General features: G+C 48.6%; 1 protein-coding gene across 1 annotated transcript; it reads left to right on the top strand.

The window, feature by feature from the left end:
- On the top strand, nucleotides 1-27559 carry LOC149336933 (uncharacterized). The gene is made up of 4 exons (XM_089554281.1): nucleotides 1-297; nucleotides 21707-21917; nucleotides 26136-26347; nucleotides 27536-27559. The coding sequence occupies exons 1-4, from the start codon at nucleotides 1-3 to the stop codon at nucleotides 27557-27559; spliced, it is 744 nt and encodes a 247-aa protein (XP_089410407.1).
- The last annotated feature ends 246 nt before the right edge of the window (nucleotides 27560-27805 follow it).

Here is a 27805-nt window from a genome sequence, read left to right as displayed (position 1 = left end):
ATGCCCGAGCCAGCAAATCGAAGGCTGCTGCGGCTGAGCGCTGGAGGCGTTGCCGGCGTCAAATGGAGGCAGACCAGGTTTGCAGAGGACACCATTCATCGCTACGGGTGTTCCCTCTGCGGGGTGATTTCCAGGAGCACACTGCTGCTGCCTTGCACGCTTGCGCTGTGCTTGCCCTGCAAGACCGGCATCTGCCAAGGTGACGCCGGAGGTCTTTGTCCTCTGGACCGGGAAGCCTTCGACGATGAAGAGTGCACGAAGATTCCTTTCCCGGAGAAGAAAATCGGGAGTCTTCAAGTAAGTGCGCAAGGCCGGATTAGCAGTTAACTTATGATTTAACTATTCATTTTCCAAAGCTGTCTTGAAGCGGAAAATTGTTGGCGCCCGCACGCCTATTACTATTCTACCATTTTATGCACGGAGCTTGAAGCCGTAACTCAAGATACCTAAGGAGCATTATCTTATAAATTTTAGAGCTTTAGCTCTATTGGACATGTCCCGAGCCTCCACGTGATGCTGATTCCACGGATGGAGTCCAAGATGGTGGCCTCAATGGCGACCTCCATAACAACGACATTGTATTAGAGCGTTAAGCTCTACTTCTCTCGTTTCGGGTCTCAGCGTTAGGCATTAAAACGGAAATCATAACCCACTGGTTACCACGGTCACCGAGGTGGTTACGTCATGGAATAAAATAGTAACAAATCGAAGAGCAGTTTATTTGGACCCTGGAGCAAACAAGGGAAAGTGGTGGTGGTGAAAAACTTTAATCAAGAGAGCTTGAGGGTTAAAAAAATATAAATAACCCTGCTGCATGGTCGGTATCCTTAGTCCGGGACACCGCATGACGAGGCCCCGTCTCGCGCCCGCTTGACCAGAGCCCTTTGGGACTCCAGTGTGGAGCAGTTGAGGAGGGCAGTCTCCCATGCCTCTCAGGTGGGGGTGGGGGAGGGGGGAAGGTGAGGATTCTGAGTACATGCCCACACCATGTGAAAGATATCGCAGATCTCTCCACAGTGCGGGCAGCGCCCATCTGTGTTCGGATCGAAGTGTTTTGCTATTGCAGGACAGAGAAGGGTTCCTGTCTGCAGGCGCCGCAGAGTTCGCTCCTCCGCCTTACTCAGCCCCTTGGCAGGTGCCGGGTAGAGACGGTGGCTGTCGCAATAATAAATTAGGATTTCGCGGAACCGCAGAAGCGGTTTATGAGCTTCTGAGCCATGAGAGCTAGGATGAGGAGCCCGGTGTGTGAGCGCTCGGGCGGCCGCATCAGCGGCCTCATTGCCTCGTAGACCCTGGTGGCCAGGAGCCCAGATCACTTTTGTGCGAATTGGATCGGCGAGAGCGCGTCTTAGAATTTGCGAGGCCAGAGGTGATATTTCGCCTGCAAGATAATGTTCACAGGCCCGGCGAGAGTCTGTAATAACCGTTTTCGATTTTGGATCGGCGGCAGCGAGAGCTATTGCGACTTCCTCCACTCGTGTTGAATTTGGGGCCCGAAAAGATAGCCCATCGACATTCATTCCCCGGTGGACTACGGCAGCCGTGAAGAATCCTGCGGGCGACGGCCCTGTGATGTCCACGTAATAGACGCCCTCTTTATACCCTGTTGTGTCCCCTTATTGCTTTTGTGTGTGTGCGCCCCCTCCTAACGACCACTCGCATTCCCCTCCTAACGACATTTCGCATCCTCCTCCTAACGACCACTCAATCCTCCTCCTAACGACCACTCGCATCCCCTCCTAACGACCGCTTGCCCCTCGTCGCACGCTGTCGCCGGATGCCCCCCCACGGTGCGCCCCCGCACCCTCCTCCTGTTCTGGGAAGCCACTCCCTGCCGTGGACGCTTCTCCACTCCCTCCTTTCTTCGGGCGGCCAGTTCGGCTCCTGCCTCGGTCGACGCTGGTCGCACCCTCATCGGCTTTAAATAAACGAAGTCTTAAAGTACCGTGTGCGTCTTTCGCTGCATTCAACACAGCGACCGGACACGACAGTGGCGACGAGAAAGTGGATTCGACCCGCGCTACGCAACGCTATTGACAAGCCATGGCTACGCGAGGGTTTCCCAATAAGATACCAGAGTTCAACGGCTCATCGTGGTCATCGTGGGTTGGACGCCTTCAGTTCTACTTTGAAGCTAACAACATCACAGACCCAGCCTTGAAGAGGGCCAACCTGCTGACGCTGTGCGGGGAGCAGACCTACGATACTGTCTGCGCCCTTATTCAGCCAAGCACACCAGCGGCAGTGTCTTACGACGACATCGTAAAAGCGCTGCAAAAGCACTACGACCCAAGGCCATCCGAGGTCTACAGCCGGGCTCGCTTCCAACGACGAGATCAACTGGGAGGAGAAACTGTGAGCGCCTACGTAGCCGCGCTCAAGAAGCTCGCTGCCGACTGCAATTTTGGAACGCTGTCGACAACAGCTACCGGGCAGGAGGGAGACGCAGCTTCTTCTGCTAACACCACCATGCTTCCCTTGGACGTGATGTTACGCGACAGATTTGTGTGCGGACTGAGTGACGAGTCACTGCAGCAGCGCCTGTTCGCTGAGAAGGACCTCACATTCAGCAAAGCTTACGACATCGCCGTTCGAGCGGAGAGCGCCGGTCACCAGCAGAGAGGGATTCGCCGGAACACCGAGCCGGTACACCAGACAAGCAACCAGGTGCGCAAGCCTTCTGTTGTTGTAAAATCGGTCAAAAAGGCACAACGCTGCTGGCGGTGTGACGACCAACACAACCCCCAGGGATGTCGATTCCAGTCAGCCACGTGTAATTTTTGCCACAAGCGAGGGCATATCGAAAGAGCATGCATTACGAAACGGAGACTTGCCAAGATAAAGTCACCTTCCCAGCCTAATCACAGCGTCAACGCCTCAGAGAATACGCCGCTATCTGATCTCCATGGAACAACATCAGCAACACCATCTGTGTTGTACGACCTGAACACCATGAATCTCGGCACGCGACCGAAGATTTTTACAGAAGTAAGCGTACATCACCAGCTGATTAAGTTCGAGGTGGACTCCGGCGCAGCCTGTACTCTGATCAGTGAGGACACGTTCCGAACTTCATGGCCATCTGACGCACCCGCCCTGCAACAAGACGACACGCACCTGCGAACGTGGTCAGGACAGAATCTGCCACTATTGGGCTCTGCCAACGTGCAGGTTAACTACAACGGCCAGACCCATACGCTACCTCTGCTTGTTGTGAAGGGCACAGGATCAAGCCTTCTAGGGAGAAACTGGTTTTCTCCACTAGGCGTGATGATATGCGGCATACACCAGACGCCGAGCCAGAACATGGTTGAGCAACTGCAAGAGAAATACGAAAGAGTATTCTCGGAAGAGATTCCAGGAAACGAAGGGCCCCCGGTCACACTGGAGTTGTTGGACAACGCGCAACCCAAATTTCTGAAGGCCAGGCCGGTGCCGTTTGCTCTCCGAGATTCAGTTGAAAAAGAGTTGGACAAACTGGAGCAGCAAGGTGTCATCGAGCCGACGCAGCATTCCATCAAACTCTCAGCGTACGACTACGCTCTGGTCTACCGCAATGGGAGTAAACATCAAAACGCCGATGCGCTAAGCCGTCTGCCACTAGACGCAACTGTTGACGAACCATTTCCACCAGGAGACATTCTGATGTTCGAAGCACTGCCAGAACCTCCGCTTACAGCAGGCACAGTTGCAGCATCTACGCAGAAGTGCGCAGCTCTCCGGCTAGTTTACACAGCTGTTCAACAAGGCAACGTGCATAAACTCAAAGGGGACAACTTCGACGCTTACCGCAGGCGAGCTACAGAGTTGAGCACCCATCGCGGCTGCATCATATTTGGGTCCCGAGTTGTGATGCCGAGAGAACTACGCGCACAAGCTATGTCTCTCATCCACGCCGGACATCGGGGCATCGTTGCAATGAAAAAGTGTGCCAGAAGCTACATGTGGTGGCCTGGCATTGACAACGACATCGAAACAGTGGTGCGAGAATGCAAGCCTTGCCAGAGCAGCCGGAGCGCCCCGCCGAAAGCTCCTGTCCCAGAATGGGAAAAGCCAGACACACCATGGCACACACTGCACATTGATTTTGCAGGACCAATTGAGGGCTGCACTTTCCTTGTGGTCGTAGATGCCTACACAAAGTGGCTTGAGATAAGGCAAATGGGACAGACGACTTCGGCAGCAGTCATTGACAACCTCCGATCACTATTTGCAACGTTCGGCCTGCCGCGCAAGGTAGTGTCGGACAACGGAACACCCTTTGTGTCTGCGGAGATCCTCAAGTTTTATCGCGACAACGGGATCTCATCAGTTACATCGGCCCCCTACCACCCAGCGACAAACGGACAAGCCGAGCGCTACGTAGCCGAGCTAAAACGCGCCCTTGAAAGAGATCAGACAGGCTCGCTGCAGCGCCGCCTTGCGCGCTTTCTCTTCAAGCAGCACACGACGGTTCAGAGCACAACAGGCGAGACCCCCTCGAAAATGATGTTAGATAGATAGATAGATAGATAGATAGATAGATAGATAGATAGATAGATAGATAGATAGATAGATAGATAGATAGATAGATAGATAGATAGATAGATAGATAGATAGATAGATAGATAGATAGATAGATAGATAGATAGATAGATAGATAGATAGATAGATAGATAGATAGATAGATAGATAGATAGATAGATAGATAGATAGATAGATAGATAGATAGATAGATAGATAGATAGATAGATAGATAGATAGATAGATAGATAGATAGATAGATAGATAGATAGATAGATAGATAGATAGATAGATAGATAGATAGATAGATAGATAGATAGATAGATAGATAGATAGATAGATAGATAGATAGATAGATAGATAGATAGATAGATAGATAGATAGATAGATAGATAGATAGATAGATAGATAGATAGATAGATAGATAGATAGATAGATAGATAGATAGATAGATAGATAGATAGATAGATAGATAGATAGATAGATAGATAGATAGATAGATAGATAGATAGATAGATAGATAGATAGATAGATAGATAGATAGATAGATAGATAGATAGATAGATGGATAGATAGATGGATAGATAGATGGATAGATAGATGGATAGATAGATGGATAGATAGATGGATAGATAGATGGATAGATAGATGGATAGATAGATGGATAGATAGATGGATAGATAGATGGATAGATAGATGGATAGATAGATGGATAGATAGATGGATAGATAGATGGATAGATAGATGGATAGATAGATGGATAGATAGATGGATAGATAGATGGATAGATAGATGGATAGATAGATGGATAGATAGATGGATAGATAGATAGATAGATAGATAGATAGATAGATAGATAGATAGATAGATAGATAGATAGATAGATAGATAGATAGATAGATAGATAGATAGATAGATAGATAGATAGATAGATAGATAGATAGATAGATAGATAGATAGATAGATAGATAGATAGATAGATAGATAGATAGATAGATAGATAGATAGATAGATAGATAGATAGATAGATAGATAGATAGATAGATAGATAGATAGATAGATAGATAGATAGATAGATAGATAGATAGATAGATAGATAGATAGATAGATAGATAGATAGATAGATAGATAGATAGATAGATAGATAGATAGATAGATAGATAGATAGATAGATAGATAGATAGATAGATAGATAGATAGATAGATAGATAGATAGATAGATAGATAGATAGATAGATAGATAGATAGATAGATAGATAGATAGATAGATAGATAGATAGATAGATAGATAGATAGATAGATAGATAGATAGATAGATAGATAGATAGATAGATAGATAGATAGATAGATAGATAGATAGATAGATAGATAGATAGATAGATAGATAGATAGATAGATAGATAGATAGATAGATAGATAGATAGATAGATAGATAGATAGATAGATAGATAGATAGATAGATAGATAGATAGATAGATAGATAGATAGATAGATAGATAGACAGATAGATAGACAGACAGATAGATAGACAGATAGATAGACAGACAGACAGACAGACAGACAGACAGACAGACAGACAGACAGACAGACAGACAGACAGACAGACAGACAGACAGACAGACAGACAGACAGACAGACAGACAGACAGACAGACAGACAGACAGACAGACAGACAGACAGACAGACAGACAGACAGACAGACAGACAGACAGACAGACAGACAGACAGACAGACAGACAGACAGACAGACAGACAGACAGACAGACAGACAGACAGACAGACAGACAGACAGACAGACAGACAGACAGACAGACAGACAGACAGACAGACAGACAGACAGACAGACAGACAGACAGACAGACAGACAGACAGACAGACAGACAGACAGACAGACAGACAGACAGACAGACAGACAGACAGACAGACAGACAGACAGACAGACAGACAGACAGACAGACAGACAGACAGACAGACAGACAGACAGACAGACAGACAGACAGACAGACAGACAGACAGACAGACAGACAGACAGACAGACAGACAGACAGACAGACAGACAGACAGACAGACAGACAGACAGACAGACAGACAGACAGACAGACAGACAGACAGACAGACAGACAGACAGACAGACAGACAGACAGACAGACAGACAGACAGACAGACAGACAGACAGACAGACAGACAGACAGACAGACAGACAGACAGACAGACAGACAGACAGACAGACAGACAGACAGACAGACAGACAGACAGACAGACAGACAGACAGACAGACAGACAGACAGACAGACAGACAGACAGACAGACAGACAGACAGACAGACAGACAGACAGACAGACAGACAGACAGACAGACAGACAGACAGACAGACAGACAGACAGACAGACAGACAGACAGACAGACAGACAGACAGACAGACAGACAGACAGACAGACAGACAGACAGACAGACAGACAGACAGACAGACAGACAGACAGACAGACAGACAGACAGACAGACAGACAGACAGACAGACAGACAGACAGACAGACAGACAGACAGACAGACAGACAGACAGACAGACAGACAGACAGACAGACAGACAGACAGACAGACAGACAGACAGACAGACAGACAGACAGACAGACAGACAGACAGACAGACAGACAGACAGACAGACAGACAGACAGACAGACAGACAGACAGACAGACAGACAGACAGACAGACAGACAGACAGACAGACAGACAGACAGACAGACAGACAGACAGACAGACAGACAGACAGACAGACAGACAGACAGACAGACAGACAGACAGACAGACAGACAGACAGACAGACAGACAGACAGACAGACAGACAGACAGACAGACAGACAGACAGACAGACAGACAGACAGACAGACAGACAGACAGACAGACAGACAGACAGACAGACAGACAGACAGACAGACAGACAGACAGACAGACAGACAGATAGATAGATAGATAGATAGATAGATAGATAGATAGATAGATAGATAGATAGATAGATAGATAGATAGATAGATAGAACTTTTATTCACGTCAATTGCCAGACAACATAAATCAGGCCTACCAAAGCCTCAAAGGGCTTGAGTGGCAGCGCCTGGCAGACAGCTAACATTGGCAAAACAAAGGAAAATAGAGACGTTGCAATGAACTTTGCAAAAAAAGAAAATGGTCACCAGACAGAATGAAACAAATATATAACTATTACAACATCAAGATAGATTACAGTGATTTGAAATTAATACAGTAAATAGCTGAAATAACTACGGGGCAGGAAGCAACACGGAGACATACCGCAAAGTTTTTTTCAGGGTGTATTTAGTTTTCATGCGGAGTACAGTAGGAGGCAAGCTATTGAAACAGGCAGGTACATAGTAATGACGTGTGCGCTTACCGTACCGGGTTGAGGAGCGAGGAATGCAGTAGCGGTATTTTGGTCTTAAATCCCGAGCAGGGACATATGGAAAGGTGAACTGACTGTACCAGAAGTGTTTTAGCACAATAGTTTCTGTTAATAAAGAGTTAAAACTTGGAAGCTTTAGTCTTCTAAAAATATCAATGTCATTACCAATGGACAGGTCGTAAGCAATATTCTTTAGAAGCAAACGCAAAAGCGAATTCACCCTATGTTGCCAGCGAACCGTGCAGTGACCATAAACAGTAATTCCGTACCTAAGTACACTATAGGCTAGAGCATGTACAACACATTTACGGACAGAAAAAGGCATAAAATATCTAATGTTATACAGGACACACGATACAGCACGAAGCCTTTGGCAAACAAAAGAAAGGTGCGATTTCCAAGAGAGATCACTGTCGAAGGTCAGGCCAAGATATTTGACCGAATGCGCATATTCAACTGGTACACAGTTGCAATTAAGACAAGAGGAAGTATGCAAATAAACAAGGTCAGTTAATTCAACTTGTTTTAATGGGTTATGAAAACAGATCAGTTTTGTTTTAGAAGTATTAACATTAATAAGATTAAACTTAAACCAGTCCATGGCTTTAATAGCAGCTATCTGTAATGCTGTAACAGCATCAGTGTATTTCTTTGCACATGCAACAATAACAGTGTCATCAGCATACTGAAACAGCAAAGATGGCACACTGTTAGCAAGGTCGTTAACGTATAGATTGAATAATAAAGGACTTAATATAGAACCTTGCGGGACTCCAGAGGCAATTGCCGTGAAATCGCTATGGAATCTTGAAATCGACACATATTGGCGCCTATCTTGTAAAAAGTTAGTAAGCAGTTCCAAAAACGAACCTCGAAATCCCAGCGCAGAAAGTTTATCAAGCAAAAGAACGTGGCAGATGCTATCAAAAGCCTTGCTAACGTCCAGAAAAAGAGAACATGCGACTTGATTCTTATCAAAAGCTGAATTTAGCACGTCAGAGAATTCTTCAAGAAGAACCGTTGTTCCTTTTCCTGCTATAAAGCCGTACTGACAAGGTGATAGAACACTGTGCGTATTCAAAAAATTCGTCATGGTGAGTAATAGATGCTTCTCAAAAATTTGGCCAATGCATGGTAGAATAGAGATAGGTCGGTAATTACTCATAATGTTTCTGGAGCCACCCTTGTACAAAGGTATAACTTTAGCAGTTTTCATTGAAGCAGGTATTATACCAGTAGAAATGTTAGTGTTAAGGATAACTAGTAGAACACCTTTAATTACTTCAAAATTTCTGCACAATTCAGAAATCGTGAGGCCGTCATGACCAGGAGATTTGCTACGTTTAAGACTGAAAAGTATACACTTTAAATCACTTTCAGTAATATCAGGAAGGAAAGCAGATTCCATCACACTGAGAGGCATAGGACAGTCGGTAGGAGGGGTTCGAGATGCACCAGAGACCAGAGAAAAAAAATTGTTGAAGTCATTCGCAATGCTCTGTCCATCTTTATGAAAATGCGAGATGAAATATGTATCATTGTAGATAGAAGCGCTCCCTCCTTTCAGACTATTCACCAATGACCATGTTTTCTTGCTGTTAAAACGTGCGTCATTAAACTGAGACCTAAAGTGGTTGCGCTTGGCCAGACGGATCATGGCGTTGACACGGTTTCGTTCATGTTTAAACTGCAGTCGTAGCTGAGAACAGTTTGGGGCACGTCTTGATCGAGCCCAGAGCAGATCCTTCTCTTTAATGGCTGCCAATATTGCGGGAGACATCCACTTATTGTCTAAATTTCGTTGTTTAACATTCACCATGCGGGAAGATTCTGCTTTGTGTGAACGAAAAACATCGACGAACCGATCATATAGGTCCGCAGGGGACACACTGTGTATAAAAGAATCCCAATCATGCTTTGCTATTCTTTCGTCAAGACGCTTATAATCAAGTACTGAGACCTTTTGCTGGCTGTGCATAGATGCAGGATGGCTGGAACTATCTGTTAACGAGCAACAAATGAAATAGTGGTCTGCAAGCTTGACCTCAACCACAGCAGACCGCACCGACAGGTTTTGAGAACGCACGTTGATGTGGTCGATGCAAGACGCGACCAGCTGCCCAGCTAAGTATTCCTCACGTGTAGGGCTGTGGATTGTAGTCGCTAGCCCCCACTTTGATAAAGTGTCCAGATAATCTGCGACCGTTGACACAGTGGGGCGTAAAATATCGATATTCATATCTCCGATAATGCACACGTGTTCTTCGCGGGAGAACGATGATAATGCAAAATCTAGCTCAGCTAAAAAGATTCGACCGTTACAACACGGAGGGCGGTAAATTGTGAGAAGAACCAGCGACAACCAAGGTGTACTTAGGCGGAGCGCAACTACTTCTGCTTGAGTGAAAGGAACACTAATTTCAGAAACGGACCAAGAATCCTTAACAAAAACTGCGATTCCTCCTCCCATTCTTTGTAAACGAGTGTAAGAATATAACTGGTAGTCTGGCAGCGAGAACTGTAGTAACACGTCTGACGAAGCGTTCACTTCCGTGAGAGCAATGACGTCAAAACTTAAGTGAAAAGGGTGAATTAACGCACAAAAATGGTCCCAGTGTTTCCGTATACTGCGAATATTAACATGAGTAAACTGAAATGAATTGCCTGTTTGATACTGAAAGAACTTCCGGACTTCAGAAAAATCGGAACACTTCACGAAACCTGTATCAGACATGGTTATGTTAGTTTCTCAAGATCCGAAAACTTGTTGATGCGAATGAGAGGTGCGCCTTCGGACCGCTTTGCAAGGACCTTCCCATTTTTGGTCCAGACGAACTCAAAACCCTTTTGTTTGCCCCGAGACCTTGCTAGTCGGAACAGCTCGCGATTAACCCGAGACAGGTTATCGTTAAAAACAGCCGAGGAGACTGGTCGTCTTGCACCAAATCAGGAAGGCCCTTCCGAGCTCCGAGCCATTTCTGCTTAACAGAAACCGACTGAGTCTGTACTAGGATCGGTGGGATATAGTCGCCTCTGGACGGTAGCCGATGGACTGCTGAGATATCTGCTGGTTGAAAATCGGTAATGTTTAGTTTGCCTGCTAAGGTACTTAAGAAAGTGTGCAAGTTTTCATCAGATTTGACCGGAAGGCCGTGAATCTCGAAGTTACATCGTCTGCTGTATTGTTCGAGATCATTTATCTCTCCACTCATCCTGTCAATCACTTCTTTCTGGGAAACTACTGTTGAGGACAGTGATTGAACTTGTGACCGAAGATCTGCAAGCTCAGCCTGATTAGTGGTCACTCCAGCAAGCACAGAGTCATACCGTGACGAAAGGAAGTCAATAGCTGACTGTATGTCCTCGACTGCTGAAGCAACCTTTTCACTAGCTTCCTTGACCAACAACAGTTCTTCCATTTTCCCCATCAGTGCTGATACAGTGGTAGTCAAAGTATCCAGCTTCACATTCAGAGCAGACAGTTGCTGCGAGAACGAACCACCATCGGGGTTGGATGCTACGTCAGGTTGCGCCACCGAATCATCCTTGCATGAAGGACACTTCCATGTTTCACGTGTTACCGTACTCATCTTCTTGTAGGCGTTATCAGTAACTGACGAGCAGTTTTTCCCCAAGTGAAATTCGCCCTCACAGGCACAGCAAGTCATAAATTTCCCATCTTTCGGTATGGCTTTTGAGCAAGAAGTACACAAAGAAGACATGGTGCAGTCAGCGGCAAAACACGAAAAGTGATGAATTACAACAGGTGTAACCAACACTCACCTGCCAAAAGCGAAGCAAACGTTTAGACCGGGACAAAGGTTTGCCGCTGACTGCAACGGTCCACGAAGTTGACGGTGTTTAAATAGTCGGTGATCGGCGCCAGGGGGACATCTTTGGCAGGTCCAGAGCGAATGAAGGCAAGGATGGCTTGCGATGTCGAAACAACAGCTTTCTTGAGCCGCATGCGCAGATCAGTCACCCGAAGCAGTTGCGAAGGTGATAGCCGTTGAAGATACGAGCCGCTTTCCGGCTGATACTGTCCCCTGGCTTGCAGAGCTCACCTGCCAAAAGCGAAGCAAACGTTTAGACCGGGACAAAGGTTTGCCGCTGACTGCAACGGTCCACGAAGTTGACGGTCTTTAAATAGTCGGTGATCGGCGCCAGGGGGACATCTTTGGCAGGTCCAGAGCGAATGAAGGCAAGGATGGCTTGCGATGTCGAAACAACAGCTTTCTTGAGCCGCATGCGCAGATCAGTCACCAGAAGCAGTTGCGAAGGTGATAGCCGTTGAAGATACGAGCCGCTTTCCGGCTGATACTGTCCCCTGGCTTGCAGAGCTCACCTGCCAAAAGCGAAGCAAACGTTTAGACCGGGACAAAGGTTTGCCGCTGACTGCAACGGTCCACGAAGTTGACGGTCTTTAAATAGTCGGTGATCGGCGCCAGGGGGACATCTTTGGCAGGTCCAGAGCGAATGAAGGCAAGGATGGCTTGCGATGTCGAAACAACAGCTTTCTTGAGCCGCATGCGCAGATCAGTCACCCGAAGCAGTTGCGAAGGTGATAGCCGTTGAAGATACGAGCCGCTTTCCGGCTGATACTGTCCCCTGGCTTGCAGAGCTCACCTGCCAAAAGCGAAGCAAACGTTTAGACCGGGACAAAGGTTTGCCGCTGACTGCCGCTGTTCGAGCGTGAAATGCGAACCCAGCTCACAGCCATCCTCCCCGAGCCAAAGGCAGAGACGTTCCGGGAAGAAAAAGCAATTCCGCGCTGCGGCACGCTTAATGAGGGGCAGCGCGTCCTCGCCCGACAGTTTCTGAAAAAGCCACGCTGGGAGGAAGCTACAATTGTCAGACGCATAGGCCTGCGCTCTTGGCTCGTCAACATACATGGCACAGTAGCACGCCGACATCTCAACCAGCTGCGTAGATTTACGACGCCGTCTGAGAGCTGTCCGCCAGCGGAGAGAACACGTGCACCATCTTCCCACATAGCCTGGCACCTTTTCCCGGAAGAAGAGACTTCGCCCAGGACAGACCCAGGAGACACAGCGAACAACAGCCAGCCTACAAGTGTTTCTCCCCCGAGCGCACAAAGCCAGCGCGCCTCCACGCGTGAGCGCCGACCCCCTGCACGATACCAGGCAACTTTCTAAGGGGGAAGGAAGTGTTGTGTCCCCTTATTGCTTTTGTGTGTGTGCGCCCCCTCCTAACGACCACTCGCATTCCCCTCCTAACGACAGTTCGCATCCTCCTCCTAACGACCACTCAATCCTCCTCCTAACGACCACTCGCATCCCCTCCTAACGACCGCTTGCCCCTCGTCGCACGCTGTCGCCGGATGCCCCCCCACGGTGCGCCCCCGCACCCTCCTCCTGTTCTGGGAAGCCACTCCCTGCCGTGGACGCTTCTCCACTCCCTCCTTTCTTCGGGCGGCCAGTTCGGCTCCTGCCTCGGTCGACGCTGGTCGCACCCTCATCGGCTTTAAATAAACGAAGTCTTAAAGTACCGTGTGCGTCTTTCGCTGCATTCAACACAGCGACCGGACACGACATACCCATATTGCCTCTCAAGCGTGCGAACCCGTGCTTGTCGTCTGCCTTCATGTGAAGCCATGTCCATGTTACGCGGGAGCGGAGCGACCAAGAGCATGTGGCGCCACAGCACCGGGATGTTCTCCGTCCCCTCTGGTATGCATGTGTGTTGGATGTGTAAGCGGTTTAGCAGGCGGCGCCCAGGCACCGTCTGCGATAGCCGCGTATATTGGTTCACGAGGTGGGCCTCCCGCAACTCCTGATAGGAGTTTACCACTCCCAACGCCTTCAGTTTGGCGTTGGAGGTAGCCACCGGAAGGTCCAGTGCTCGCTTTGTTGCCTTCCTGATGATGGCGTCAATGCGCTCGTCTTGTTGTTTGGTGGTGCGTAGGTACGGCACGGCGTAGAGGATCCGGCTGGTCACGAAAGCATAGGCGAGCCGTAGCGCGTCCTTGCCCCGCAGACCACCCCGCTTGTTGGAAACACGGCGGATCATGCGCCCTACCTGTTCACCTATGCTCTTGAGTTTCGCTATAGTAGAGTCCGGCCTAAGTTTGTTATTGATGAACAGACCCAGGATCCGGAGCTCCGCCACTTCTCTGATGGGACCGCCTGACAGAGATATGTGTAGAGATGTGTTGTCCTTGTGGTTTGTCCTGACGTGTAGAAGCTCTGATTTGGCGGGAGCACATTGGAGACCACAGTCGGCAGCATATGCTTCGACTATGGTGGCGGCCTGCTGAAGGCGGTCCTCTATCTCCCCAAGGCTCCCCTCGGTGGTCCAGATTGTAATGTCGTCTGCGTAGAGTGCGTGTTTTATGCCATCTACCTGAGCCAGTCGGCCGGGCAGGTGCATCATGGCGATGTTGAAAGGAGCGGTGATAACACCGCCCCCTGTGGTGTACCTCGTGTACCCATAGAGTACGGGCCGTACTCCTCGTCCTCGATCCGGAGGAGTGCCTGACGAGCAGAGAGGAAGTCTCTGACATAGGCGAAGACCTTCGCCCCGCAGTTAGTGGTGTTCAAGTTAGAGAGTATGGTGGCATGTTTAACAATGTCAAACGCCCCCTTAAGATCGAGGGCGAGAATGGCCTTGTCGTTTTGTTGCATGGCTGTGGGTCGTATTATGTCCCTGTGTAGTTGGAGTAGGACATCCTGTGCAAACATGTGCGGGCGGAACCCGAACATAGTGTCTGCAAAGAGGCCCTTACCCTCCATGTATGGAGAGAGGCGATCCCGAACCATCGTCTCCATGAGCTTTCCCACACACGAGGTTAATGAGATGGGTCTCAAGTTGTCCGTAGTCACGGCTTTACCTGCTTTGGGGATGAACGTTACAAGGGATGTTTTCCATTCGAGTGGGAGCGGACACCCATCCCAGATCTGATTTATGTATTGTAGCAAATGGAGATATGCACAGTCGGAGAGGTTCGCCAACAGTTTCACTGTTATGCGATCCCGACCCGGTGCCCCACCTCGGCGCATTTTAGCCAGGGCCGCCTTAAGGTCATGCAACTCAAAAGGGGCGTCTAAATCCTGATTTGGCTTGCCGGAGTACGTGTACTCGGGCCCAACCGGGTCGTTTGTGCGGCAGAGATACCTGTCGCACAAAGTGTCCGCAAGTTGCGCCGTCGTACCTTGGTACCCGTGCAGAGCCCGCCGGAGCTGTTTTTGCGTCTCCCCTTTCGTTTGAGAAGGGTCGGTGAGGCTGCGCAAGAGACGCCAAGTCCCCTTCGAGCTCATCTGACGCGCTGCCGAGTTGCAGCGTTCTATCCAATTGGTGTCTGTGAGCTGGGCGGCATATGCCGCAGCCTGCTCCGTAAGTTGTGCAATACGAGCTCTAAGCTTGCGATTCGTCTTGTGTTTCTTCCATCGTTTTGTTAAGCTCCGGCGCGCCTCCCACAGATGCAGGAGGTGATTGTCCACTGCGGGGATCTCGTCGGTGGTGTGAAGTGTTTGCGTGTGTTGTTTCTGTATGTTGGTGACCTGTGTTGCCCACTCCACATAGCCGTCAGACAATAGTACCGGAGGGACGTCCTTAATTCGAAATTGGTGCCAATTGGTTATTTTCGCCTGGCCCCATTTTTTACGGGCTGCCTTCGCCAAAAGCGTGATGCGGAGAAGGCAATGGTCGCTGCCCAGGGTATCCCCCAGGTTCTCCCATGTGGCGTTTGTAGTGTTCCTAACCAGAGATAAGTCAGGACACGTGTCACGGGTGACCGAGTTGCCCACACGTGTGGGGCAAGACGGATCCGTGAGCAACGTAAGACGAAGGGTGGAGATGAGCTCCGCCAGCTTGCGTCCCCTGGATTTCTCGAAGTGATAGCCCCAATGTAGACTGGGTGCGTTGAAATCCCCAATGATCACCAGGGGTTCATTGTCAGCCGACTTGAGAGCACGATAGAAAATTTCGCTGAAATTAACACGCGGCTTATGCGGGGGGCAATACACATTAAGCACATGTATTGACGGGTCGCGGCGCCTGAGAGGCAGAACCCTCACCATGGTGTATTCTTGCTCAGTCTCCAGATCAAGATCGACCTGAATCGCGGTGTATGCTTTATGCACCAGGATGCAGGTCGAGGGGCCCCCCTGAAACGAGCTATACCCAGAGAATTTAGCATCATTGCCGGGCTCTTGCAAAGCAAGAAGCGCCGGCATGTCACCAAGGGACTGCAGGTAGAGCTGGAGATGTGACCGTTTTTTGCAGGCTCTGAAACCCCTGCAGTTCCATTGAATGATTTCGAATTGGTCTAATTTTTTAGCTTTCTGAGAAGGTTTGCCAGCCATATTGATGTTTTTATTTTACAGTGCTGGGTAGCCACTCGGTTCGGAGGCCGGCGCAGCCCCAGGTAGGGGTTGCATCAACGCCGCAGCTATCGGGCCGGAACCGCTTTCTGCCGCTGCCTGTCGAGGAGCTATTTTACGTTTTAGCTGCGGGGAGTCGCAGGAGAGATAATTTTTTATTTGGGAGCTGACCCAGGGCTGCACCGCCTTAAGGACAGAGTCAGTCACCTGGGCCGCAATGTCGGGAAGCATTGTAGTAAATGCGGAACTGAACATGTCCTGAAAGGACTCGCGGACCGCAATCATAATTTGGTTCGGGAGCGCTGCCACCCGCTCCTCCAACTGCTCGGCTTTACGCTCCAGGGCCTCGAAGCGGCCGGCGTCCGCGGGGGCCGAATCGACCACCGTGTCCGCGGTTTGCCGCGAGACGCTAGTTAGGCAAGATGATACTGAGGATCCGTCATCACTATCCTCGGGCTCAGCGTTCTGCATGGGCTCGGACTGCCCGGCCTGCTTAGCTTCTAATTCTTGAATTTTACGGGCGAGAATTTGATTTTGGCGCCTGAGCTCCTCTACCTGCCGCTGTAGGGCGGATTCGGTGGGGGAGGGAGGGGGGGTGGGCCCAGAGACTAACCCACTCCAACTGCTCACCTGATTTTGGCGCGGTACCAGTGGTGGGAAATCCTCGGCTTTCAGGACCGGTGGCCTCGTCGGGTTCCCGGACTTCACAAATTTTGGCGGCCCGGACTGGGCCTTCTTGGGTTCGGGCTTGGGCCCCGGGGCCTGCTTGGGTCCGGCCGTGGGCGTCTGGGCCTTTTTGGGTCCCGGCGTCTGCTACAAGGGAAAGCCGTCCCTCCACACAACAGGCGGCAGGTTAATGCCCGAGCACCCCAACTGGGAAGTTAATAATGTCGATCCAGTATATATCTCTCTCTCTGGCAGGCGTCAGAGTCGGGCCACTATGTCCTGATATTCGTGCAAAATTTGTGGCCCAACTGTTTGCCGCAGAATGTTCCGGATGCCGTCATACGATTGGGCGTTTTGTGCAGCATAGCGTTACTATTGAAGTTAGAGCCTAGCTCGCGGCAGGGCTTCGAATCGCAAACCTACGTGCCCCCAATTCCACGTCTTTACGAATCTTCATATGAACACTGCGGCTTAACCGTTTGCCGCAGAGTGTTCAGGGTGGTGGCATACGGTTTCACGTTTCATGCAGCATAACCTTACTAGGGATTCGATCCGGCTACGGCCGTCACGTGTGTTAGCGCTCGATATTCGGCTACTGCCTCAGCGTCGGCTCACTTTTTTTTTTATAGCAAGTCGGTTACATGCAGATAAATGCGCTATCTTTGGGTTCCAGCAGTATTCATACAAGTGGATGGCTGTGCACCGACGTTGAGGCCGGCATACAGACGAATAGGACCACAGTGAAAGGCAGCGCGCTTACCTGGTTCGCTTATCGCCGCAGGCTTCAATGTTCATTTCTGCAGCTCAGCGTGCTTCAGCATCGTTCCACGCGTGACATCTAGTGCACTCCATCTGTGCATCGGTTCATTAACTTAGTGTAATTTTCTGTCTACAGTTCGCACCCGGTGTATAGACCGTAGGCATCAATTCTGGCTGAAGAAAAAAGTTTATTTGATTGCCTGCACTAGATAAAACAGTTGGGCTTTTTGTGCTGTCGCGGGGAATATTGCAAGGATAGAATGCTGCATAGTGCGCACGTTCTGTCACCCCCAAAAACGCAAACTTGCATTTACAGGTGTACAGCCAACGTGCTGTATACCGGACTTGACTGTAATCTGTTTCTAGCCACATGCGGCATTACTCATTGGTGCGTAACGTTAAGCTCTGCGTTCAAATTGGAAGGTTGGATCGTGTTCCTTAACTAGCGTTAAACTTTTCTTTCATCATTGCCATTTACTAACTCCTAAAGGGGCCATGACATGGTTGTTCTTCGGACTTAAGCTTTATACGTCAGGAAATAATAAAAGAGCGTGTGATTCAACTGACTGCAATCTGCTTCTAGCCCCATGTGGCGCTACTGATTAGTGCGCAACAGTAAGCTCTAGGTACAAGCTGGAAAGTTTTCAATTTTCAAAATTTGAGTGGCCTGGACGCACTTTTTGTAGCAACCAAAAAGCGATCGAAACTCATACCGGGAATATCCTCCCACCGGCAGTGACCGCCATATTCAATGCTCGCGTGACGTCACAAGGGCGTACACACAGCAGTGTCGTCTGCAGCCGTTGCTGCGTAGTCGGTCCTAACATGAGTGACTTGTGCCGCAAAACTGACAAAAGTAACGTAGATTTCTGTCGGGATATTAGGATCGGGTCACACCAGACCGACGCGACGCCGATCCATCCAATGTTACTAGATTACTTGGCCAGTTTGCAAACTCCGCTGCAGTTCGGCGGCCAAACGTGGCCCCATTCGGCTCCCTTTCGTGAGGTGGCGCTTTCGACGCTGTTGGCCTGCTCCCGCCGGTCTCTCGTCACACGAACTATCGCTATGAGACGAGCGCGCCGTGTTTCACGCATCTTTACGCCGGTAATTCCTGTTCCACGAAGATATTTCCAAGATAGGGCGCAAATAGTATTCTGAATGTGTAACTACAGTGGAATTAAGGCTGTGCGAACGGTCCTGGGTGGCAGAGGTACGATCGGGATGTCTGAATCATTAGCTATTTCGATGAGACATCTGGTTCTTGGTCGGGTATAGTTTTTTGTTTCATTTACTTCCCTACAAACTAAATGACTCTTTGCTTACGGCGAGCCACGACACGGTAAATCAGTCGCATGTTGCCGAAAATATCGAAACCTAAGGCCATGTACCATCGGTTTGAAGCAAGACAGTCAACGATGCATACGGGCTTTTTAAAGGGAGACGCAGGACTACCACCGTGAAAATTCGACGTTATTAAGGTCATAAAACGCGAAAAATGACGGTAATAGCACAGGTCAGATTGAAAGTAGTTTATTCCGTTCATATAGGAAAAAAACATATACATCTTAATGGGAGCCACTTTTAATGGGCCAAACAGTTACAAGAGGCGTGCTTTTACAAGAGACAAGAGACGTGCAAGCGAAAAAGTGCATTCTTGTAGCAATAACAAAATTCAGTATCTGACAAGAGAATGCCGACACGTGCTCAGCACAACCCAGGAGAGCAAGCGTGCACTTCTCTAGCTCTTCCAGAACTTTACAGAAAATGTTTGCAGCCTTGGCGATGGTCAGTCGCACATTACATAGAACGCTTCTCTTGGCTTGGTTTGGGAGCAGACAGGTCGACAGCTCGGCCGCACCGACTCACGGACGCGTAGCTCGGGTGCACCGGCGCTGTTGCGCTTCTGTGTTGAGTTGCAGCCGGAGCCAACGCCGCACGAGCAACGTCGCTCGAAAAGGACTGATATAAATCTGGCAAGGACACACAGGAGCAGCGATCAACTTGCAGCACAGTTCAACCCAGCAAAGAAACGCCTGGCACAAAAATGCTTCGCTGTATTCTTCGCTGATGTGGTCAGCGCGGCTACTCTATCGAGAAGTCAGTCAAACAGCGACGAGAGCGCCCCCGCTCGGCGGTGCAGGCAAGGGCGACATCCGCGGCTTCGGAGTTTGCAAACTGAAAAAGTAATCTTGTAGCGTTGGATCCACCGTCGGTGAGCTGGTCGGTATGCAGATGCTGTCTCTGACGCACCGGTCTGTCACACTAGACCAACGACGACGTCAGCACGACCAACTACCCCGTATCGTTGTAAAAAGTGTGCGTAATGGGAACCAAGAGCGTGCCACAAGGGACTAGTTGGCATGACATTCTGTAAATTTAAATATTTTAAAACTTAATCAGAAACCTCGACCATATGCTAGCCAAGGTTACGTACAAGGTTAAAAGTGCTTTCATCAGGTGCTTGCGTATAAAACCAAGTGGCGAGGCAAGCGACACGGGCAAAACACCGCCCGAAGGTGCCTCTCGCTGCTTGCCGCCATCGCTCGGGATTGTGGGGCCGAGCGAAGGCTTCACGCCTGGTGAGACGACCGCCGGAAAAACTGCTCTTGTGACTACCTTATCCGCACAGAAAAAAAAGCGAAACGAGCGGCCGCATTTCAGATCTTCACACTTTAACAATTATCAGCGATGAACTTTTGCCAGATTTTTAAATATCAGTCGACGGCGGACTGCCGGTTCCTTTAGTGAAGGGGCCGATAGCGAGTCCGTAGGGTTCGTGCGTGCTATTTTGGCGATTGCGAAGAACGATTTCGCAATCCTTAGCACATGCAAATCGCCGTCGAGCGTAGTTCTGGCTACAGTAACCTCGAACCGACGATTGCTTACATCGCAGGACGCGCGTACAGTACTGGAGAAATGCCAATGTAGCCCTGTCTTCAGAGCTTATGCTAAAGCTAGGCAGCCGGCAGCAGTCCTCGCCGTGCGCGGTGGACAAAAAAAAAAAGAACTGAGCTGTTTTTATTAATGGAAATGGTCGTCTTGTGCTTTGGGCGGAAAAACTGCTTCCGCGCCGTCCCCAAGGATGGCCCCGCGGTCCCACACTCACGCATGTAAAAGACCGGCCGCTGGGCCTCCCGCTCATGACATTTCCTCCTTTGGCAGGCACATGTATACACGCGCGCGGAGTATTCGAACGCGCTGCATGTACATTCTTGCAGGCTTCCGTCTCGTCGTGTCCGCGTACGCTTCTGCACCGTCCTGCATTTCAATGCCGCCACCGTCACAGCTGCTTAAGCCGAGCAATAGAGCCTGATGAAAGGAGATGTAGGAAGCGTCTTGCGGAAAGCGATCGCTTTGCGAGTGATACGCCACAGCGGAAGACTGCTCGCCCCTGCCGACAGCGCCATGATTATGCGGCCGCTCCCGAAAGCGACAAGGCCGCCACGGTTCGCGGCTGCCTACCTAAGCCCGCTCTATTAGAGGCGGTCGTTTCGACGCAACAAGAGTGTGGTGTGGTGTGGTGTGTTGAACACTAGACCCATTTCAAGATTTTGACTAGTGCCATCTACAACCAATGTGTTATGCCCGTAAACATCTCATGCTTACTCTACTCTCGGTTACGGGAGAGGGAGAGATTTTTTATAACCCTCATTCAACATGTAACAACGCTCCATCGCTCTCAGCACAGTCAGTAAAAATCAATCTGCAAATTACAAGGCTAAATACAAAACCCAAAACGCTTCTCCTCTCTGCACTTCAAGCACTAGATTATTGCAAACGTTACAAAATATAAATAAAATCAGAAAAATAAATTTATTTCTTTTTTACAGACGGAGCTTTATTGTGTCCTCCAATTGAGGAATGAACTCACGTTTTCGCATGTCAACTCGGTTTAACTACGTTAGACCCCTACCAGTTTTTTCTTACGTTTTTAGTATTCTGATCTAGTAACCACTTTTTTTTTGCGGTAGTGCTTAGGGAAGCATTTGTTTCACTTTGCCTTTATCTTTTGTTTACCAGGTTTATTGCTGGAACGACGTCCATGGCTGCCAGTACGTGGGTTCCCTGCAAGGCGTCCTTAAACATTACGAGGACGAATGCACCTTCCATGCAGTCGAGTGCCCCCGCTGTGGCAACAGTGTTCCGCACGGGGCCTTAGCGACGCACTACGTGAACGGACGCAGTGACGCCGCCCGCGCTGTTTCCACAGCTGACAATCCGCACTCAAGAGGCGACCGCGTCTTTCGAACAAATGACGTCATCGCTACCCTGGAGGAATGAATTAATTATTAATATTAATTATTATTATTAATTTTAATATATTATATTAACATAATATATATACGAGGGGGTACCAAAAAGAAACCAGACTAAATTTTTTGGTCGGCAAAGCTTCTATGGTACCGCGTTTTGCCACTAGGGGCGCATAGAACGAACATTCCAGAGTCAGTAAGCCGAGTGCCGTCGTTGAAGGAGGTCAGACTAGTTTAGGCAGAGTTTTAGAGTGACGACTGTGTTGTGTGAACGTCGTTTTTGCAATGGCTGATTTTCGTGAACAGCGCGCGCCGGGGAAATTCTGATTTTTGCTCGGAAAAAGTTGAATGGAAACTCTTGAAATATTAAGAAAGACGTACAAGGACGACGCTATGGGGACAACTGAAGTGTTCCTGAATCGAATCCTGAATCAAAGCAACAATCATGCTAATGAAAAACTTCAAATTCACCTCGCTTCAAGAAAGCTCATCAGGTGAAACCAAACCTCAAAACAATGCCGATTTGTTTTTTCGACGTGAGAGGAGTCGTCCATTGAGAATTTGTTCCGCAGGGTCAGACAGTTAGACAGGCTTTCTACTTGGATGTTTTGAAAAGATTGGGCAAGAGTGTGCGGTGGAAGCGGCCAGATTTGTGGCGGTCGGGTGAGTGGCTTTTCCATCATGGCAATGCCCCTGCTCACACAGCCCTGTCTCTACGACAATTTTGGACCAAAAATGGCATGACCCCTATTCCTCAACCCTCATACTCTCCCGACCTTGCCCCGTGCTACTTTCTTTGTTTCCTAGAATTAAAAAATAGGTGAATGGAAAGCGTTTCGCTGATGTTGCTGAGGTGAAGAAAAAAACGACGAAGGCACTGTCAAGCATCACAAAAGATGAATTTAAACAATGTTTTGAAAAATGGAATGAAAGATTCGACAAGCGTATCATTGCAAGTGGGGAATACTTTGAAGGAGACTGAAGGACTGTGCTTAAAATGTAAAGAAATAAGTTCAAACAAAAATAAGTCCGGTTTCTTTTGGGTACCCCCTCGTATATATATATATATATATATATATATATATATATATATATATATATATATATATATATGGCAGCTGAAGCAGCAGAGCCTACGCGCGGCGCGATACGAGAGCGTGAACTGTTCTGGGACCGGACCTGTCCTTGCCCGCTCTAACCGGCCTTAACAACTGTCAATAAAGGCCGTTACATCTTGGTGGAGGTGCGGTATAACTACGTACGAAAATTCGTCCGTTCCTGCCCCGATTGCCAGCGCCGCAAGCTCGGTCATCACCATTCGACCGGCCCTATGCAGCCTTTGCCTTGCCCATCCAGGCCATTTGATCGAGTTGGCATTGACCTGTATGGACCACTTCCCTACACTGCAGCAGGAAACCACTGGGTCATCGTCGCTGTAGACCACCTGACACGGTACGCCGAAACAGCTGCCCTCCCAGCTGCTACGGCGCGGGATGTTGCAGCCTTCCTCTTGCACCATTTCATACTTCGGCACGGAGCCCCGCGTGAACTCTTGAGCGACCGGGGGCGGGTGTTTCTGTCAGACGTAGTTTCATCTCTTCTGCAGCAATGCAACATTACTCGCCGCACCACTACTGCCTATCATCCGCAGACGAACGGCTTGACAGAACGTTTCAATCGAACATTAGGTGACATGCTGTCAATGTACGTGGCGGCAGACCATTCTAACTGGGACGTCGTCCTCCGCTTCGTCACATATGCCTACAACACCGCTACGCAGAGCACCACTGGTTTCTCACCATTCTTTCTTCTGTACGGTCGTGAACCATCCTCGCCGCTCGACACTATTCTTCCTTATCATCCTGATTCGTCGGAATCCACAACCGTATCTGAAGCCTCCAGACACGCTGAAGAGTGCCGCCAGCTAGCCCGGTCATTCACGTCCGACGACCAAGGGCGCCAGAAATTCCGCTTCGACCACTCCCATGGCACAGACACTTTTCAACCGCAATCCCTTGTTTGGCTCCGTGTGCCTTCTGCTGCACCAGGTCTCTCTAGCAAGTTGCTGCCAAACTACCATGGGCCCTACCGCGTCCTTGAGCGCACTTCTCCCGTCACTTACATCGTTGAGCCCGTGACGCCATCACGCGATCTCCGACGACGTGGGCGTGAGACCGTCCACGTTTCGCGTTTGAAGCCGCACTACGACCCTTGCGTCGTCTTGACCCCCTAAGTCGCCAGGATGGCTCTTTTTCCCCCGGGGCCAAATGTAAAGAGGAAGATGATCAGCAGACGAGCAGCGGAACCGACGCGAGGCGCGAGTCCAGAAGACGACGATCGGCAGCTGAAGCAGCAGAGCCTACGCGCGGCGCGATACGAGAGCGTGAACTGTTCTGGGACCGGACCTGTCCTTGCCCGCTCTAACCGGCCTTAACAACTGTCAATAAAGGCCGTTACAATATATATATATATATATATATATATATATATATATATATATATATATATATATATATATATATATATATATATATTAATTAATATTAATAATTAAAATCAATTATTGCAGTTTAATATGGGCAACCTCTACGAAAGCAAATATCGCGATGATTCTGCGCCTCCAAAAGAAAGCCCTTCGTCACATCGCAAATGTACACTACTTATCCCCAACAAACATTCTCTTTCCATTATATCACATCATCCACATTGACCACATGTACGACTTCCGGATGTTACGTTTGTTTTATTTTTCTGATAGATCTTACAAGGCCTTTATTACAGAAACAGCGTCCTTAAAAACTAAGCATACCTCAGGGTGGTGGTGAAAACTTTTAATTTCTGAAATAGAGTTTGGGAGCCACAGAGTGGCCCCGCTACGTGGTCGGCGTCCCTAGTCCGGGACACCGCATGACAATGCCCCGTCTCTCGCCCGTTTCACTAGAGCCCTTTGGGACTCAAACGACGAGCAGTTGAGGAGGGCAGTCTCCCATGCCTCTCTGGAAGGGGTAGGGGAAGGGGGGAGGTGGGGATTTTGAGTACATGCCCACACCATGTGGAAGATATCACAGGTCTCCCCACAGTGCGGGCATCGCCCATCCATGTTAGGATCGTAATGCTTTAAGATTGCAGGACAGAGTATAGTACCTGTCTGCAGGCGCCTTAAAGTTCGCTCCTCCGTCTTACTCAGCCCCTTTGCAGGGGCCGGGAAAAGGCGGTGGTTGTCGGTATAATGCGTTATTATTTCCCTGAATCGCAGCCGTGGCTGGTTAGTCTCCGAGCCAGAAGAGCTGGGACGAGGAGCCCGGTGAGTAAGCGCTCGGGCAGCCGCGTCAGCGGCCTTATTACCTCGTAAGCCCTGATGGCCAGGAGCCCAAATGATTCTTTTCGGTGTTGGATCAGTGGCAGTCCGTCTTAGAATGCAAGCAACTAAGGGGGAGATCTCCCCCGCCAAGTAAGGATCACATGCTTTTCGGGAGTCCGTAATGATGATTCTCGAATTAGCGTGGGCGGCAGCAAGCGCTATCGCTACTTCCTCAACATACTTCAGCTAATACCTGCAGCAAGGATACTTGGTTTGTTCCTCCTTTTAGGACTAATTATAAACTACAAACACTGCAACACAATCTTCCGCACGTACTTAACAAATATAAACATACCACAGATTTCAGATTCAAAAAATTGCGACGGTATTATGTTGATATGTGATGTTTTTTTGTTTTTGTGTTTTTGCACTCATTATATATTTCTTATTCTCTAGATGCACTGTTTTAAAATTTTTGATCATTTTATAAAACTTGATGTGCGTACTCTGCTTTAATATCTGTATAGTTCATTGTAAGTGTATTTTATTGTTTGTATTCAAATAGTGTGTACTTTTGTTCTCCTTTTGTTGTATCTTGTTTATGTTTATTTCAATCACCTTAAATGTCTAAGCCACTGTATATAACGGTTTTCCGGGCCCAGTCAAGCTGCGAAAGCAGCTTTTTGCCTGGAGATCCTTCCAGTCGTTCTGGAAAAATAAATTCAAATTCAAATACTTAGGGAACCGTACCAGAACCAGCTGCCTGCAATGGAGAGCCAGGTTAACCGACTCTCGGAGGACATGGCAAACCACACTGCCCTCTTGGCGGAAATCGTGGAAACACTCAGAACTACGAATGGTAATTTGAATTACGGGCTCGCATACCCTTCCGAAGGAAATTCAGTGGCAGTGAGGGAACAGGTACAGTCGCAGCCCGAAGACCTCACCCCTCACCTGAGTGTCGGATCTAACGAAGAAGAGCGCCCAGAGGGCGAAGTACCTTTGGAGTGGAGCTTGGAGAAGAGGCACATCCTGCGAAGACTGGAAGTGTTGGCCAGCCAATCACTCGCTTACCTCGAAGACGGGTACCAGACAGCTGTGCAGCATGTGAAGTGGCCTGTTGCTTGGTGGGAAGACGTTCCTCATTCTTGCAGCAGCGATACCGACGAAGTCTTACATGTCTACTCTTTTGAGAGAAGTCATGAAGAGAATAGGTGCGTTCTTTACTCCTTGAAAGTTAAAAATGCTCGCGGCCTTTACACCCAGACTCCAGAGTTTAAAACGGTCCTGACAGTGAACAAGTGGCACTGGAAAGACGTTTACCTCAGAGTAGCTGTGGGGGCGTGTGACGAATTCTTAGGCCTCCGTTTTAGATTTGAAGGTACCCTCGATACGCCTCGTTTGGCGTCACATATCGAGGGCTTTAAAATCTGGAATAAAGAAAAAAATAAGCGTGTTTGTTTCTTGGAAGAGGTAGACGTTCGAGAGCTGCTTGCTGAGGGATGGCAGCAAGAATTCTTCCGCAGTTGGTCACACCTCGAATCGAATGGCTTTACCAGAGCGAGCGAGATCAGCTTCGATGTCTTCGTGGTGGACACTTAACACCTATGACCTCGTTAGCACTATATCAACAATCGATGTCTTGAACAACTTGGAACCGTATATGTTTACAAATATTTGTGTTACGTCGGGATTATAGAGTTATTTACGCGTGCTTGTGCATGTTTCCGTAACTTACGAATTTGTCACGTGCGAGGGTCAGTTGGTGACGAATGTATCAATGGTCCTGCCCCTAAATATCTTGAGCCATCGCTACATGCTGGAAGAAAAGCAAATAAAGGCAAAGTATTCTGCAAGAACTACTAGAGACGAAGAGCGTGCGATTCGTTTCACCTGCTAGCGTCTTTTTATTCTATTTTATGTACAAATAAATCCTAATTAGGGTCTATCATTACGACTTGAGGACTTCTTCACGAGTTTTCATTTCACTGTAAACTATCCCTTCTGTTCTGTCTCTTCATCAGTGCGTTGGTGGGCTCAGTGGCTTTCTAGAGTTGTGTTCTCTCCACCTTTATGATATTTCTTTTTTGTATTTCGAGTATTTCGAGGCTTTGAATGCGTTCTCGCTTCCAAGGCCGATTGCCGGTGCATGAGCTCGCCTTGAATTACGCTATCTTAGAAGGAAATAGCCTTTTTTGTATGCTTTTATATATTGTGCCAGTTTATTTTATCATTTTAACCAATGTGACTGCATCTTTTTTCCTCTTGATGATGGTTTTTGCTCTTGTGTTTTAGTGTGTGTTTAAGGTTACGTTTTAGTCCTGACACTGCTTTTGCTACGAGCGTTTGACTCTGCTTTTGATATCATCTTTCTTGAGCAAATGCATCCCGACTGTGGCGGTTCGGCCTCGGCTTCTTGTGGGTCTGTATATTCTGGCATGTGCGCGTACGTATCACGTGGTTTCATTTGACCACGCCATTTTGCATACTGTTGGTGGATGCGCGGTCGGATTTTGCATTCCCGCATTTCGTCAAGGGATGTTCTTACCTTGTACAGATTCCGGT

This window comes from Amblyomma mixtum, chromosome 7, assembly GCF_055824585.1.
Source record: "Amblyomma mixtum isolate Tamu chromosome 7, ASM5582458v1, whole genome shotgun sequence".
NCBI classification, from domain to species: domain Eukaryota; kingdom Metazoa; phylum Arthropoda; class Arachnida; order Ixodida; family Ixodidae; genus Amblyomma; species Amblyomma mixtum.
The sequence above is the reverse complement of the archived record's forward strand: the minus strand, read 5'-3'. Positions and strand labels throughout refer to the sequence as shown.

Excerpts from the sequence above, each read along its gene's own strand:
- LOC149336933 (XM_089554281.1), top strand. The coding sequence starts at position 1 with ATGCCCGAGCCAGCAAATCGAAGGCTGCTGCGGCTGAGCGCTGGAGGC. Across the intron at positions 298-21,706 it reads AGAAAATCGGGAGTCTTCAA|GTTTATTGCTGGAACGACGT; the intron begins GTAAGTGCGCAA and ends TTTGTTTACCAG. Across the intron at positions 21,918-26,135 it reads TGACAATCCGCACTCAAGAG|GAAATTCAGTGGCAGTGAGG; the intron begins GCGACCGCGTCT and ends ACCCTTCCGAAG.